At 36.8% G+C, this 14,434-nt stretch overlaps 1 protein-coding gene across 2 annotated transcripts in view; it reads left to right on the top strand.

The window, feature by feature from the left end:
- The window catches only part of si:dkey-49n23.1 (semaphorin-3D), a 159,997-nt gene extending 146,594 nt beyond the window's left edge, over positions 1-13,403 (top strand). For both annotated transcript variants that reach the window (XM_055160641.1, XM_055160640.1), the window contains exons 15-18: positions 80-237; positions 8,156-8,220; positions 9,781-9,917; positions 10,809-13,403. In XM_055160641.1, the coding sequence (XP_055016616.1) occupies positions 80-237; positions 8,156-8,220; positions 9,781-9,917; positions 10,809-11,279 (831 nt within the window). In that variant the 3' untranslated portion in view covers positions 11,280-13,403. The remainder of the gene's footprint in view (positions 1-79; positions 238-8,155; positions 8,221-9,780; positions 9,918-10,808) is intronic.
- The last annotated feature ends 1,031 nt before the right edge of the window (positions 13,404-14,434 follow it).

Here is a 14,434-nt window from a genome sequence, read left to right as displayed (position 1 = left end):
TCAATAAATCTTTGAATAGTGTATAAATCATTCTACATGTTTCAGTTTTATACAGTCTGTTGTCCCTTGTGCCCTTTAGCAACAGCTGTACGTGTCCAGTGAGCGTGGCGTGGTGCAGCTGTCCTTACAGAGATGTGAGTTATATGGCGACGACTGTGCTGAGTGCTGCTTGGCCCGTGACCCATACTGCTCCTGGGACGGACAGACCTGCTCCAGATACTTCCCAACCAGCAAAAGGTAATACTAAAATCTATATGCATCTATATGTTTGTGGTGGTATTAATAAGTCACATTCAGGTCCTTAAAGGTCCTATATTACACAAAATTGACTCTTGTGAACTTTAAGTCATGTAATACAGAAAGTGCTCCACTGTGTTTTTAAACTCCATACATCTTCAATAGAATTTTTTGGGTAATTTCAGCCCTGGAAAAAAAACACAAACCAAGGTATGTTTTTGAGGAGGTATCAGGACTATCAGACTATAAGTCACACTTTTTTCATGGTTTGGGTGGTCCTGCGACTTATACTCCTGTGCAACATAAAATTTTCACACTGACAGCTGCAAGCGGGAACTCTAGGCTTGTGTGCCACTATCTGCTCTTCCTATTACTCCTATTACCTAGTCACTGTCATGTCTGTATCATGTTAGACGATCACACCATTACTTCTGTACCACTGAAAATGTAATATTTAAACAAACTTATTAAGACAACTGAGAAGACTGAACACAAATGCTGCCAAAAAGAAAACCGTATTTTGCAGATTACAAGCTGCAAGTAGCGAAATCTGCAGCTGAAAACGATAATCAAGCAGCAGAAAGAAAGGTTGGAGTGGAGCGAGAAACTTGTGACACCAGGAGGGTGCGCTATGAAACTTTCCTGGAAGTCACTGGATGGATGGACAAAGCCTGGACTTCAGTGAAAATCGAAACAATCCTGTCGGGATTCAGAAAGGCCGGAATAATTCTAATTGGAACTGATGCCGGGTCTGACGACAGCTACACAGAAGAGGAAGCAGTGCTTCTTTTACCTCCGGAGGTCACGGAGTGGCTCAGAAGTGACACTGAGGATGAAGAATTCAATGGATTTAGTGATTTGGAGTGAGATGGAGAGTTTGGTAAACTTGTTCTGTTCTGTTGTTTATGCTATAGTTATCTGAAGAACTCTTAATATGTTACGTTAACAGCCTGTTGTTCGCTGTTCTATTGTTATTACTATAATTTGCCTTTCAAGATGTCGGTTCCTGGTCTCTGATTTTATCAAATAAATTTCCCCCAAAAAGTTATAGTCCAGTGTGACTTATATATGTTTTTTTTCTTTTTCATTACGTATTTTTTGGCTGGTGCGACTTATAATCTGGAGCAACTTATACTATAAAAAAAATACTGTAATAGCTTAAGGCTCCCAAGAGTCAGTTTTGTGTAATATAGAACCTTTAAGTAATATTTCAAAGTTTTATCACTGCAACATTCATAGTACGTGAAAAAGTACTCTAAAAACTACTTAATCCTAATTAATGGTGCAACTTTTCTGGTAGAGGATCTGCCTCCTTCTTGTCTCTCTGGAGGTATTATGGCTTTGTCTGGAATGTTTCAGAGTCCATCTCAACAGAACAAAAGACAAAGCAAAATATTTTTAGAAAGGGCAACAACTTAAAGATATTCAAGTGATTTACAGTGTGTAGAAGTCCAATTTAAGCTGTCCATCACATATATTAATTAAGCTTTGGAGATGTGGACTGCGCAGAAATGGAGGGTTACTCAAACATGTGTGAACGAAACAAAACACAACTAAGAGCATTCCAACGTGACTAAAAGCTCACAGGCGTCAATTTTGAATAATACAGGACCTCTTTTCTAAAGCAGTTTATGTCATTACAGTCATTTACTGGTTCTGATTTATTGTCTCTCCTCTCAGCTTCTTCTCAAGTAATAATATTTTGAGCTAACACTACTCTTGTTTCAGATGAGTTTGTGTCTGCTGTCCCTCTTCTGTCCATGCACATACTCCCTTTATCTCCCCCTCAGGTCCTGTTTGATCAAAGCACTTTGAGTCCCAGCCCTAGTCCCAAATGTTACTAATATGTCCTTTAAACAGTTATCGGAAACGTGATATCACTGATCATCAAGACTTCAAAGGTAGCTCTGATTGTGCTTTTGGTCAGTTGATTGCTTCCTCCTTTTTTTTGTTTGTTTTTTTTAATTATTGCAAGCATTTTGGAATAGTTTTGTTGACTATAGAAACACAGAAACACACTTGTTTTTTATAGTTACTGAAAGGTTTAGTAGTAAAGTTGTAGCAGTGTAAGAAAATGCACTAGAAGCAGCAGGAAATTAAATATACTGTAAATCTTGACCAAAGTCGCCACCGCAACCACAAGTAATCAAAACACTCTGATCCACCTTGTGATGTCATGTGGTAACACAGGAAGTTCTCCATTGTGTTTTAGCTTCACTTGATTCATTTGGATAATTTCAGCCTGGAATTGCCAATCTCTTCATGACATCACAAGGTGGATCACTGATTACCGAGACTTCAAAGGTAGACCCTGATTGTGCTTTTGGTCAGTTGATGGCTTTCTTATTTACCTCCGCCAAGGAGGTTATGTTTTTGCCGGCGTTTGTCTGTTTGTTTGTTTGTTTGTTTGTCTTTTAGCAACATAACTCAAAAAGTTATGGACCGATTTTGATGAAATTTTCAGGATTTGTTGGAAATGTGAAAAGGAAGAACTGATTTCATTTTGGGGGTGATCTGGAAGAAATCCTGGATTCTGGATCACTTTGAAATTTTAGTTAACATTGTGGTAAATGGGGCCAAAACTTTTGTTTCTCAATATCTCGGTTAATTATTGACCAAACCCCATGAAATTTGACTCAGGGATGGACAATGGGATCCTCTTTCATATTCCAAAGGCTGATCCGGATCTGATCCAGAAGACTGATTTTACCGCAATTTATATAAAAAATGGGGGTAGTCCTTGGCGGAGGTCTGCGCTCTCTGAGTGCTTTTCTAGTTTTTTATTTAATTAGTACAAGTATTTTAGAATTGTTTTGGTTACTGCAGAAACATAGAAACACACTCGCCTTTGAAAGGTTTAGAAAAAGTGCAGTATCAGAAAAGACACTAGAAGCAACAGCTACAGTGGGGCGCCAGTCACAAATACTGTCGTTATATCCTTAGGCAAGGCACTTCACCTACATTGCCTAGTATGAAAGTGGTGTGTGGGTGAATGATGGTGGTGGTTGCGGGTATCTATAGTAGTTTACCACCACCGGGTGTGGAGTGAATGAATAATGCTCTGTAAAGCGTCTTTGCGACATATGTCTGTGAAAAGAGCTATATAAATAAAAACTTACTTACTAATCAAATTTCAAACCTTGAACATGGTCGTCACCACTACCACAAGTAATCAGTAGTACTTATGCACTACTTTCAAATAATGAGTAAATAACTAAACTATTATGTGAGAGTATTGATACTTTGCAGCTGATGATGATATTCCCAGGGGGTGTGAAGCTAACTGGAAACACTAGTCTGTTAGAAGTTCTGTTATTCAAGTTAGACTTAATCTGAACTTTATGTTAACACAATCTGAGCAGAAGGATCTGATTTAGTTGGAACTACAACAAGTGAGCTGATTTCAGAATTAAACAGTCACAGTTTTACATTTAGTCACTCTCAGCTTTTTATTGAAAACCAAACACCTAAACAGGACCATGAACACTCGTATTTATCTCAGACTCCTAAAAAAGTATAGTTTAAATCCATTTTGTGTTTTTCCTGAGTTTTCAGATAATCATAAAACTTTTTTGTCAGTGTTTGCTCATGTGTGCATTGTGCCACCATGGTAACTGCTACATGTATCTCTAATGGAAGAATGTTTACAACATCCCCAGCGTGATATCACTGCAGAGTGTACTAACGTATAATAATTCAAGTAGAAGTGCATTTAAATGTCTGTGTTAAAATAGCTCAGGGAAATACATTTCATTCAGAAAACCCCTCAATATAGCAGGATCATTGTATAAAACAAACAGTATTAACTATAAATGTATTACACACAGAAAACTTGCAGTGATAATAAAAAACACTCTTTCTTTAGATAATATAACAACTTTTTCACAACTCAAAATCATTCTAAAACTATTCAGGAAAGGTTCATGTTTGCATTTCTGTCCTGCGTGTATGACTTTTTAGTACCGATATTTGCTCAATTGAATATCTAGTTTCGATACTAGACTCATCTTCGATACTTTAAAACACCCTAGACAATAGAAGCCATCAGTTTCATAAATTAAAATGTGTTAATAGCAGGGATTACAAGAGATCAGACAAAGAGGTGAAAGAGTGTTACAAATGTCTGAAAACTCAACGGAGAGGGGTCAGAGTAGAACAGGAGGAGACACGACAGCTCGTACAGGAATAACAGTGAGTATTTGGATAGTCCGGCTGTGGTCTCTTGTCTCTTCTCTCATTAGGGTCACATGTTCACACCCTAGGGCAGTGACAGGATAAATAGTGTAGAGTGAAAGGAGGGCTGGGCTGGTTTATCTGAAGGCGTCCTCTTATCTTCTGCTGTCTGCTGAAGTGAGTGAGAAATGAGGCTCATGTCCTTACAGTACTTGGGTGTTAGTTGTTGATTTGTAAAACTAAGGCTTATGTAACTTTATTTTTGAGAATGAGTAAATGTTGTTTTGTTCCATTTTTATGCAAAGTCAACTAGGGCTACCAGTACATTTTATTACCATGTTTTAATTCTGTAATTGTTTTTAACTCTGACTTCTTTACCTGCTGTAACACTTAAAGATTTAATTGAAATCTAAAGTGCAATATAAATAAAAATATTAGTAGATGTATTCATAGTTGTAATCATAGTCAGAACTAGTCAGACTGTTATCAATTGCAAAATTAAATGAGGGCATAATATCAGGTGTCTGGTAAGGTAAGGTGTACTTTTAGTCCTGTGAGATTTGGTCTTCTGATAATTTATGTTATTAGGTTCTTTTTTCAGACCAAGAGTTCATACCTGACAGTTTTGACTGCTCAGTAGCGTTCTTCCTCAGAGTGGTCACGTGATGTTGCTGTGACGTGTCCGGTCAGCTGATTTGTACAGGTTTTGGCGCTGTTTTCTTACCGGTGGGGGCAATCGAAGTACGGAAACGTGTCTACGGGACTATAAACCAGGACGAGGGGGCTTTTTTACTCTCACACGCCTGGGATACTGTCTTGAGGAAGTCGGACTGCTGATGGCGCTGTTGCTCTACCTCCACCGAATGGAACACAACGCCAAAACCTGTTTAAATCAGCTGACCAGACACATAACAGCAACATCATGTGACCACTCTGAGAAAGACCGCTAGTGAGAAGTCGAAACTGTATAAAAATAAACTCTTCGTCTGAATAAAGAATCTAATAGCATAAGGTGTACTATTGTCCCACATTGGAGAAATTTGTGTTGGGTACATGGCGCCCATCATTTACATTTGCTCATTCATCCTGTGGTATATTTTAAAGCTGTGCATGTGCCCAAAAATGTATGAATGCATGAATACTTTTGATATGGCAAAGGGAAAGAACTAAGATAAACATAAAAACTGATCCGAGGCACCCTAGTTATTATGCAGAAATTTATTAAAATGATTGGATTGTGTCTGCCTGGATGTGACTCCTAAAAGAGCAGCTGATTTCAACACATTTGGTATCCAGCGAGCGCTCAGCACGTCTTGTACAAGTTAAATTGAAACATCCTCTATCTATTTATTCCTCTTTCATTATTAATATTATGTTGTAATGTTGTTTCCTCATCAAAACATTCCCAGAATTGAGTTTTGTTTCATTCACACGTGTTTAATACAGAAATCCTGCACTTTCAGAGTTCTCTCAAACAGAAAACACACTGTTCCACCTTGTGATATCATGGAGTAACCCAGGAAGTGCTCCACTGTGTTTTTAAATGTCATACACCTTCACTAGAATAATTTGGAGAACTTTAGCCCTGAAATTGCCAATCGCCACTGAAATAACACTTCATGGCATCACAAGGTGGAACAGAGCTTTTTGACCTTTGGAGATGCAGACAGACTAATAATAAAGTGTTACTTAAACATGTTGAAATGAAATTTAACACAATTTTAGGTATCTTTTTGGGGAGGTAAAAACATTGTAACATGGATTCGAGCTCACAAGAGTCAGTTTTGCATAATATAGGACCTTTAAACATAAGGAAAGACTGATCCAAGGCACTCCGATTAGTATGCAGAAATTTATAAAAAATGCCTGGATTGTGTCTACCTGTTTGACTCCTACAAAGAGCACATGATTTCTCAGCATATCTTCTATGAGTTAAAATGAAATATCTACTACCTCTTTTCACAGGTTTAGAAATGTGTTATCAAAGCCCAGCTTAGGGACTTGCCGAGGAAGGAGGAGTAGGGGATGCCCAGGGAAATTTATACAAGTTTGTTTCTTTTTTGAATCGTTTGATGTCCAGGCTCCAGTTGTTTCAAATATACAGCAATACAAGAAAAACTGAACTGAAGTATTTGTTTACTCCTCATTCTCAAACTGACCATCCAACCAGACCAAGCTATTCTGTGTCTTGCCCAAGAACGCAACATCAGCATCCTTTGCTTTTTTAAATAAACTTTGTTAGTACTTTTTACTATCCAGCTCACTTGGACCAGGGAAGTAACAAAAAAATAAGGTGGAACATGATGTAAATTAAGTAATGTTTAATTAACAGGAATGTAAAAGGGTAAATTAACAAAACATCCTAAACTATATACATAAATTAACCTAAACTAAGAAAGAAAATAACAGGATTAACATTTAACGGGCCAAAATGGGTCACATATACAAAAACAAGTGACTAAACTAAGGGACACATAACAAAACTAAATCACAAGTGTCGCAAAGTAAAACCACATCAACACACAAACAGAATGGAGTGACAAAACAAAAGGCGCAAAATAGAACTAAACTAAACTAAACGAGTGTCTCAACACAAACAAAGTCAGACACGTGCTAGTACAAACAGTGACTGTGACTGAATCGAAAGAGACACAGACACACAAAAATGTCAGACTGCCCACAAAGACCACCAGGCCCGAACAGGTGCTGACAATCTTCTTAAATAGGGGGAGGAGGCTGCAGGTGAGGTGGGCGTAGACAAGCCCCACCAATCACAGACCAGGGCTCCCACAGCAGGAATCGGGACAGCCAACAGCTACGTTTATATGACGACGGTCTGAACAGAAGACGCAAAAGTGGTGTTGCGTTTTCACTTTTTATTCCACGTTGAGACAAGCATTTTCGGGAGGAAATCTGCATGCATACAGTGACGCAAAAGTGTGTGGAATTTGATTGGGTATGACGTAAACATGTACGCGACGTGAGCAGATCTGAGCAGAGTTTTGTGTCTTGGGCAGTGTAGACAGAAACACTACGGCAGAGCGTATTCAACTTTTTCACTCTGGAGGGTAGTTTCAGACTTTTGAGTTTAAGCCCCAAAAATGCTGTCACCGTCTAAACAAAAGACACTGCCGATAAAATGTTTTGTCGTTTTTACCCAGAAGCATTCTCATGTAAACAGGCCCTAAAACACACAAAACAGGTTAGAACTGGAGGCCTGGCCATAACAATACTATATATACATACATACATACATTACAAAACCATTTCAATAATTACAATTATATTTTACATTCACAAAAATAAAATCTCCAAGGATAAATTATTGCTTTGTTTTTCTGCGTTTGAGATCAATATCGGGGCAACTCTCCACAGATCTGAATTGTAATGTAGCATAGTGCTGTAACCTGCTTGTCTCCCTCATGATAGACTATGGAACATTCTAGACAAACCAATATTATTTCAGTGGACATAAGCAGGTGGCAGACTCTCTACTAGAAATGTTAACCAGTGCATCTTTAATAAATGTCCGGTTACTCCTCATTCTCAAACTGGCCATACTCCAGTACCAAGCTCTTCTGTGTCTTGCTCAATGACAGCCACGGTACGCTTTGCCATATCTGGGAATCAATCCATCAACTTTTCTTTTTAAGTGACTGACCGCCTGTGCCCAGTGATCAGTATCCATGAATTATAGTGCCATTATGTGCCCATACAACTTTAAGTAATGTTCTGTGTATTCCAGGAGAGCTCGCAGACAGGATGTGAAGTATGGAGACCCCTGGAGTCAGTGCCCCAGCATAGATGAAGGTACGGATTTCCCCTCTCACTATTTTAAAGCTGAACTCTTTTCATGTGTCTTACGTAACAAGCAATCACACCGGTAAACAATACAACATATGTCTTCTTACATATATGCACTAGTGATGGATAACCTATTATAATGTCTGCTGTGTAAACTTTGCTCACTGTTGTTTGAATTAGTGGCATAAATCAAGTTGAGACAAGTTAAGACGGGTTTACAATGTGTTTATGTAGTGGTCTTTTAAAGGTATACAAAAAAATCTAAATATGTCAACATGTTTACAACGGAGTCTGGGAAATATGACAAGGAAAACTAACAAAATATGAATCATATTTTTTTCTCTTCAACTTTACGTTCAATCTTAATTTTGTTTTACTTACTGAAAAATCCTAAACATAAGCAGTATAAGTGTTTAAAGTATTTCTATTCCACACAAATAGAAAGTATCCTTCAAAGTATGAACTCTGCTCCAAAACACACGCTTTTACTGACAGATGATTGACTGTTAAGCCTGATTCATCACCCGGTTTTACTTCGTTTTACTTCGTACAAAGCGTCTGATCTCGCGGCATTAGATTTTGTTTGCTCAACAGTAGACGGGTACTTTTTATCATTTAACCAATCGCTACTATTTGGTCGTGATGTATGTAATGCACCACTAACGGGGCTAACTGGTAAATTAAGCTTTTCCCAAATCCTGTAGGAACAAGGGCAATAACGTCTTTCCCCTTGATAAAATTCACCAAAACATTCTCTTTGTTCTGACTTTAAATCCTCGATTTCGGGAATCATTGACAACACTGAATGTCTGGCTCTTCTCTGATTGGCTGGTGCCCAAACTTGCACTTCTGGGGTTTTTGCAAACCGTCTGTTGTATTTTGATTCCTGACCTAGTTGCTAGAAAGAAATTAAATTGAGCAAAAGGCACTAGGCGGCTCCAGCCTCGCCATTGGCTGTTGACCTCTCCAGTAAAAAGTCACAAACTGATTATTGAAGATTAGAAATGTTTGAATCTCAATCAGTTTTTTATTAATTGCACAGCCCTATTTTTCTACCTCTTAACTAAGCTAAAAATGATTTCCCTAATTATAAAATCAATATATATCAGTCAATAAAGTTTGTATAAGTCTAAGGAGGAAAAGAATGTTTAGGTGAATGGACAGAGACCTCTAGTGGTCACTTTGTGTAACTGCAGTTATTCTTACAGGTATTTGTGTTTGTGTCTTTTGTGTATATGTATGTAGTCTTAGCACATGCATATTACCAAATTATCTATTATGTTTTTAATAAACATTGGCTAAGCTACATTAAAGCTTGACATGGGTTTAGAACAGGGATGGGCAATTATTATTTTCCATGGGGCCACATTAGAAACAGAAAATATTGTGGAGAGCCAGGCCAAAATGCTTAACTCAGTGATCTGAAAACCATGAATTGATATTACACATGATTTAATACTGGTTAGAACAGAATACTAACCTTTGCACTACTATCCTAAATAGTTACTACTCTTAGTAGTTAGTTAGTCTGTAGTTGGTTCTAATATCCCTTGTGGTTTTGTGCAGAGGTCGACTCTGTGGAGGTGAAGCAGGTGTACGCTGTAGAGGGAAACTCCACCTTCCTGGAGTGTGCTCCTCGCTCTCTCCATGCTGAGATCAAATGGACCGTGCAGGTCACAGAGGGACAACCACCACTGGCTCAGGTTCGTTTGCTCACTACTCTCACATTATCAGGTTTTGTCTTTAACTATAGAAGATTTTTTTTTCTATTACAATTATTACTATTGACCGACCTTATTTCACAAATTTGCATTCCCTTTGTATGATTTGCATAGGACTGCCATGGTAAATAAGTTGTACATTGGATATAAAGCTGTTTTCAAGCCACCATTATATTATATTATATTATGTTATATTATGTTATATCATGTTATGTTATGTTATATTAAATATATTAAGCTATATAAACTTACTTTATACAATGATAATATTTTACCAACCTGACCTTTCTCTAGTTCTCAATGGAAATTAATAGCATTCTGACTTAAATGGAAATATGAAGAAAGAAAAAGATTAAACAGAAAACAAAAGATATAAGGGAACAGAAAATCTGTAAATGAAAATTTGATTTTACAGCCTTCCCATCCCTTCCTTTTATTTATTTACTGTTGTTTGTTGTTGTGTGTGTTTTTGTTTGTTTGTTCTTTTTTTTGCATGTGTGTTAGTCTTATATTTTGTATTCATTCCCTCAAAATGACAAAAATATATTTTTTAAAATGACTGCAGTTACATGCTCCACAAAATCTGATTATTATCTGATTTCTGGACCATAAAAAAATTAAATAACATACAAACCACACAGTCTGATGTGAGTAATCAGAGAAACCATGATCAGAAAGAAATTTGATGATTTTGCTTTTACATGTCATTTTGAATTCTTTAAAAATCTAATTATAATCTGATTCTGAGTTTGCATGTAATCACAGCCATTGTAATGTCAATATATGCAAATATATTATAACAGGAATTGAACCAACAACCTTTGAGATAGTTAGGCCTTAGATAGACCTTATATATTTGCCTCTTTTTTCCAGACTGACAGTGAACGCTCCCTCCGTATGAAGCGCGGCCTGCTACTTCAACACCTGGAACCTTCCGACGCTGCCTTGTACATCTGCAGCAGTCTGGACCGCTCCTACAAACAGGTCATCGCCAAATACCGCCTTAACGTCATCCCCAACCAGCACCTCCACCTTAACCACCAGACCACCCACCACCACCTCCAAGGCCCTGCGATCCAAGGAAAAGTCATCCCACCTGCAGTACAAGGTTTTCTGGGTCAGGCCAGTCCGAGGAACTCCTGGCTTCAACCTCAACAGCCCATGAGAAACTACAATCATGTCAACATGTTTGGCACTAACGCCTTGAGCATGGAGGACTGTGAACAGCTTTGGTACAGGGAGAAGAGACGTCAGCAGAAACTACGCACGCTGAAACTGAAGCAAGAGAGTAGGAAAGCGAGGGTGAGGAGGCACAATCCACCCGGAGTCCCACCTATGTCCTAAAGATGGACTATACAAGGACTATATAGTGAGAAAGAGAGATAATTTAATACAGTGAAGTGAGTAGAGTGAGTTGGTAGTGTTGATATGTAGTTTATGGAAGAGTATGTAGATGAGCTTTGTTAATATTTTCCCTATCCATGTGTTTAGAGTGATGAAATGTTGTATTGTATGTTTAGAAGCGGTCTGAAGTCCTTAAAATGGCGCCCCCTAAAAGAGACTGAAACCATAGCTACTATATTTTATAATAGTTCTGAATCGACCATTTTGTTTTAAAAGCAATAAAAATGTTTGTAAAATAGCAAATGTCTTACATGTTCACAATGAGGAAGCAAAACACAATTGTAAAAAGTCATTTCACAATCAGACTTAAAGGTATACTGAGTAACTTTTCTGGTGAGGGTATGGCTGCTCGATTATGGAAAAAATCATTATCACGATTATTTTGGTCAATATTGAAACCACGATTATTCAAACGATTATTTTTAGTTACGCAAGGCATTTCTGTCTCTCTCAAAATAAAAAAAACACTATGTTATTGATAATTTACTCAAAATTATCAAATTGAAAATAAATATAGGCTACAAATATTAACCTTAGAGCAGTTTTGCGATGAATAAAATATACTTTGAACATGAAATAAGACATAGAAAAACATAAATGTATCCAGAATAAACTAAATATCCAGCTGTTCTACAATCTATATATTAAAAAATTAAATTAATATACTTATTTATATAAAAAATATCCCAAAATAAACGTTAAGTTTTATCGTTTCAACTCGTTTTTATGAATTTGGAGATCGTTTGAAGCACAAATCGAACTCTTGATCAAAATTCGATTAATTGCACAGACTTAGGTGAGGGTCTGCCACCTGGTTGTCTCCACAGAGGTGTTATTGCTATTTGCCTAGAATGTGTCACAATAGGGCATTAAACTCATCAGACTAAGTTACAGGTTAGATCTGTGGAGATTAGATGACCACGCTCACAAAAGAACACATGTTTTCCAAATTGTAATAAATACAAGTCTACTTACAAACATTACAGGAAAAGCAATAACCTCTCCACCAGAAAGGTTACACAGTGTACCTTTAACTGAAACATTTGAACAAAAAAGTATATGATTTTTAGTTATGTTTTTGTTAGGCTTGAATATTATCTTATTGATTTTTTTTTCAACATTGAAGGCTAGTGACACCAAATTGCAGTTTAGCTACTAGTTTCTATTATTTTATTATATTAGCAGCATTTACTAACTGAATACATTATGAAACAATCTATAACATTATGATGTAAATATTGATACAAAATGGACATGTATTTGTTCATTTGAAATACTGAATACAACCAAAGAAGTGTAGGAGTCTAGCTCACTAACCGTATGGAAGACAAAATACTTACAAAGACAGTGTTGCCTATTTACTGACCTGTTTAACTCTATTTAAAATACTGTAATATTATTGTGTATTTATGTTGTGATTTGTGACGATAAAAAAAAATTTGGTTTAAGCTTAAAGTTGCACTATGTCATTTTTTCTGGGGGAGTCTCTGTAAGGGTCTGTTATTGCTTTGCCTGGAATGTTCCACAGTGTGGCACTGGTCATCATGGAGACAAGCAAGTGCCGCTACCAGACCAGTCAACATCTGTCAGATCTGTGGAGGATGATTTGAATGTTTAGGAATAAAACTAAAACATAAACTAGAGTTGAAATGAAAAAACACCTGCAATTGAAAAAAATGCAACATATACAAGTTTAATGCCAGACTTTGGAACATTCCAGACAAAGCAATGCAGTTTCCATAGAGACAAGCAGATGGGATACACCTCCTTACCAGAAATGTTACATAATGCACCTTTAAACAGCTTCAGATAAGCTCATAGAAACGCACACATATTCAAATGGACCTTGTTTAATGTATGTTTAAATTAGGCTAATACTGTTTCTTCATTGTATTTACTGTTATTGGTCATTAAAGTCTTACGTATTTTTTTTTTCTTAAATTTCCAAGCTAGCCGTGTATGTTTTATGTTTTTATGTTGCATTTACCCTTTGATAAACTTTGAAATAAGAGTCTGTAATATTTTTATATGAAAAAAACTACAAATAAATAGTCTTTTAACTTATTATGTGCTTGTCTTTGGGAATACGACATACATTTGAGGGCATAACTTATAGGTTCGGACCTAATCTTCTTGTTTGCAGTATATTGTGATGCAGGCTACAGTTTTCAGACACAAACAGCATTATGGGCCCTGACTTTTTTGGGGTAAACATTTCTGGGGTTCATCACAGATCACTTGAAACCTATTTGGCAGGTTGAGAGATTCAAAATGTTTTACAGTTCACAAATCAAAAACAAGAGCCTACTTATCTCCGACATTAACTTAAATATTATTCAGGCTGTTGGAAAGAATAATTGATTGTTTGAATAATGCAAATAGTTCAAAACAGAACTTACTGTCGCTCAAAGAACTAGTTTCATCTAAAACTCTAACTCACTTTTGAATTTAATGTGGGCTATTCAAGGGGTAAGTGAAGTTTTTGTGATGCCTGCATTGTTTAATTTTAGTTGTTTTTTTTAGTTTTAGCAGGCTGCTGACCGAATGTAACAATGTTTTTCATCCAAAGAATCAGTTTTTAAATTGAATAAATGCCTAAATTACATTGGTATTGTGTTGTTTAGGGGAATAGATTGGTTTGATCTTTTTATTGAAAATTTGGCATTTGCCCTGGAGAGCCAAGTTTGTCCTGCACGCAATTCAGTGTCACTCAGAATATATGGCAAATATTACAGCGTGGAATAGTAGTAGTCCAACTAATAGTGCAAGTATTATTGGCTAAGTGACTATCAGGATCTAGGATAGGGGTCTTCAACCTTTTTCCTTGGATGAGATATCTTTACAAAACAAAAATTCCACAGAGCTACTCATTTTAGTGATTGCAAGAAATAAAGTATACATAGCAAAACTTAGATGGGGTACAGTTAGCTAAAACAACATAAACCATTTTTTCTTTATGAGTGCACAAAGTCAGGCATCAAAATGATAGAGTTACAATAAGAATAGGCATTTAATTCATCAAGTTTTACTTATTCAGAACAATACATGTAATTCAGAAATCCTTTGGTGAGCTACTTGGAAGACAGTGGAGCTAC

This window comes from Boleophthalmus pectinirostris, unplaced genomic scaffold (genome assembly GCF_026225935.1).
Source record: "Boleophthalmus pectinirostris isolate CB_2022bp ecotype Guang Dong unplaced genomic scaffold, ASM2622593v1 HiC_scaffold_3, whole genome shotgun sequence".
Classification (NCBI taxonomy): domain Eukaryota; kingdom Metazoa; phylum Chordata; class Actinopteri; order Gobiiformes; family Gobiidae; genus Boleophthalmus; species Boleophthalmus pectinirostris.
The sequence above is the reverse complement of the archived record's forward strand: the minus strand, read 5'-3'. Positions and strand labels throughout refer to the sequence as shown.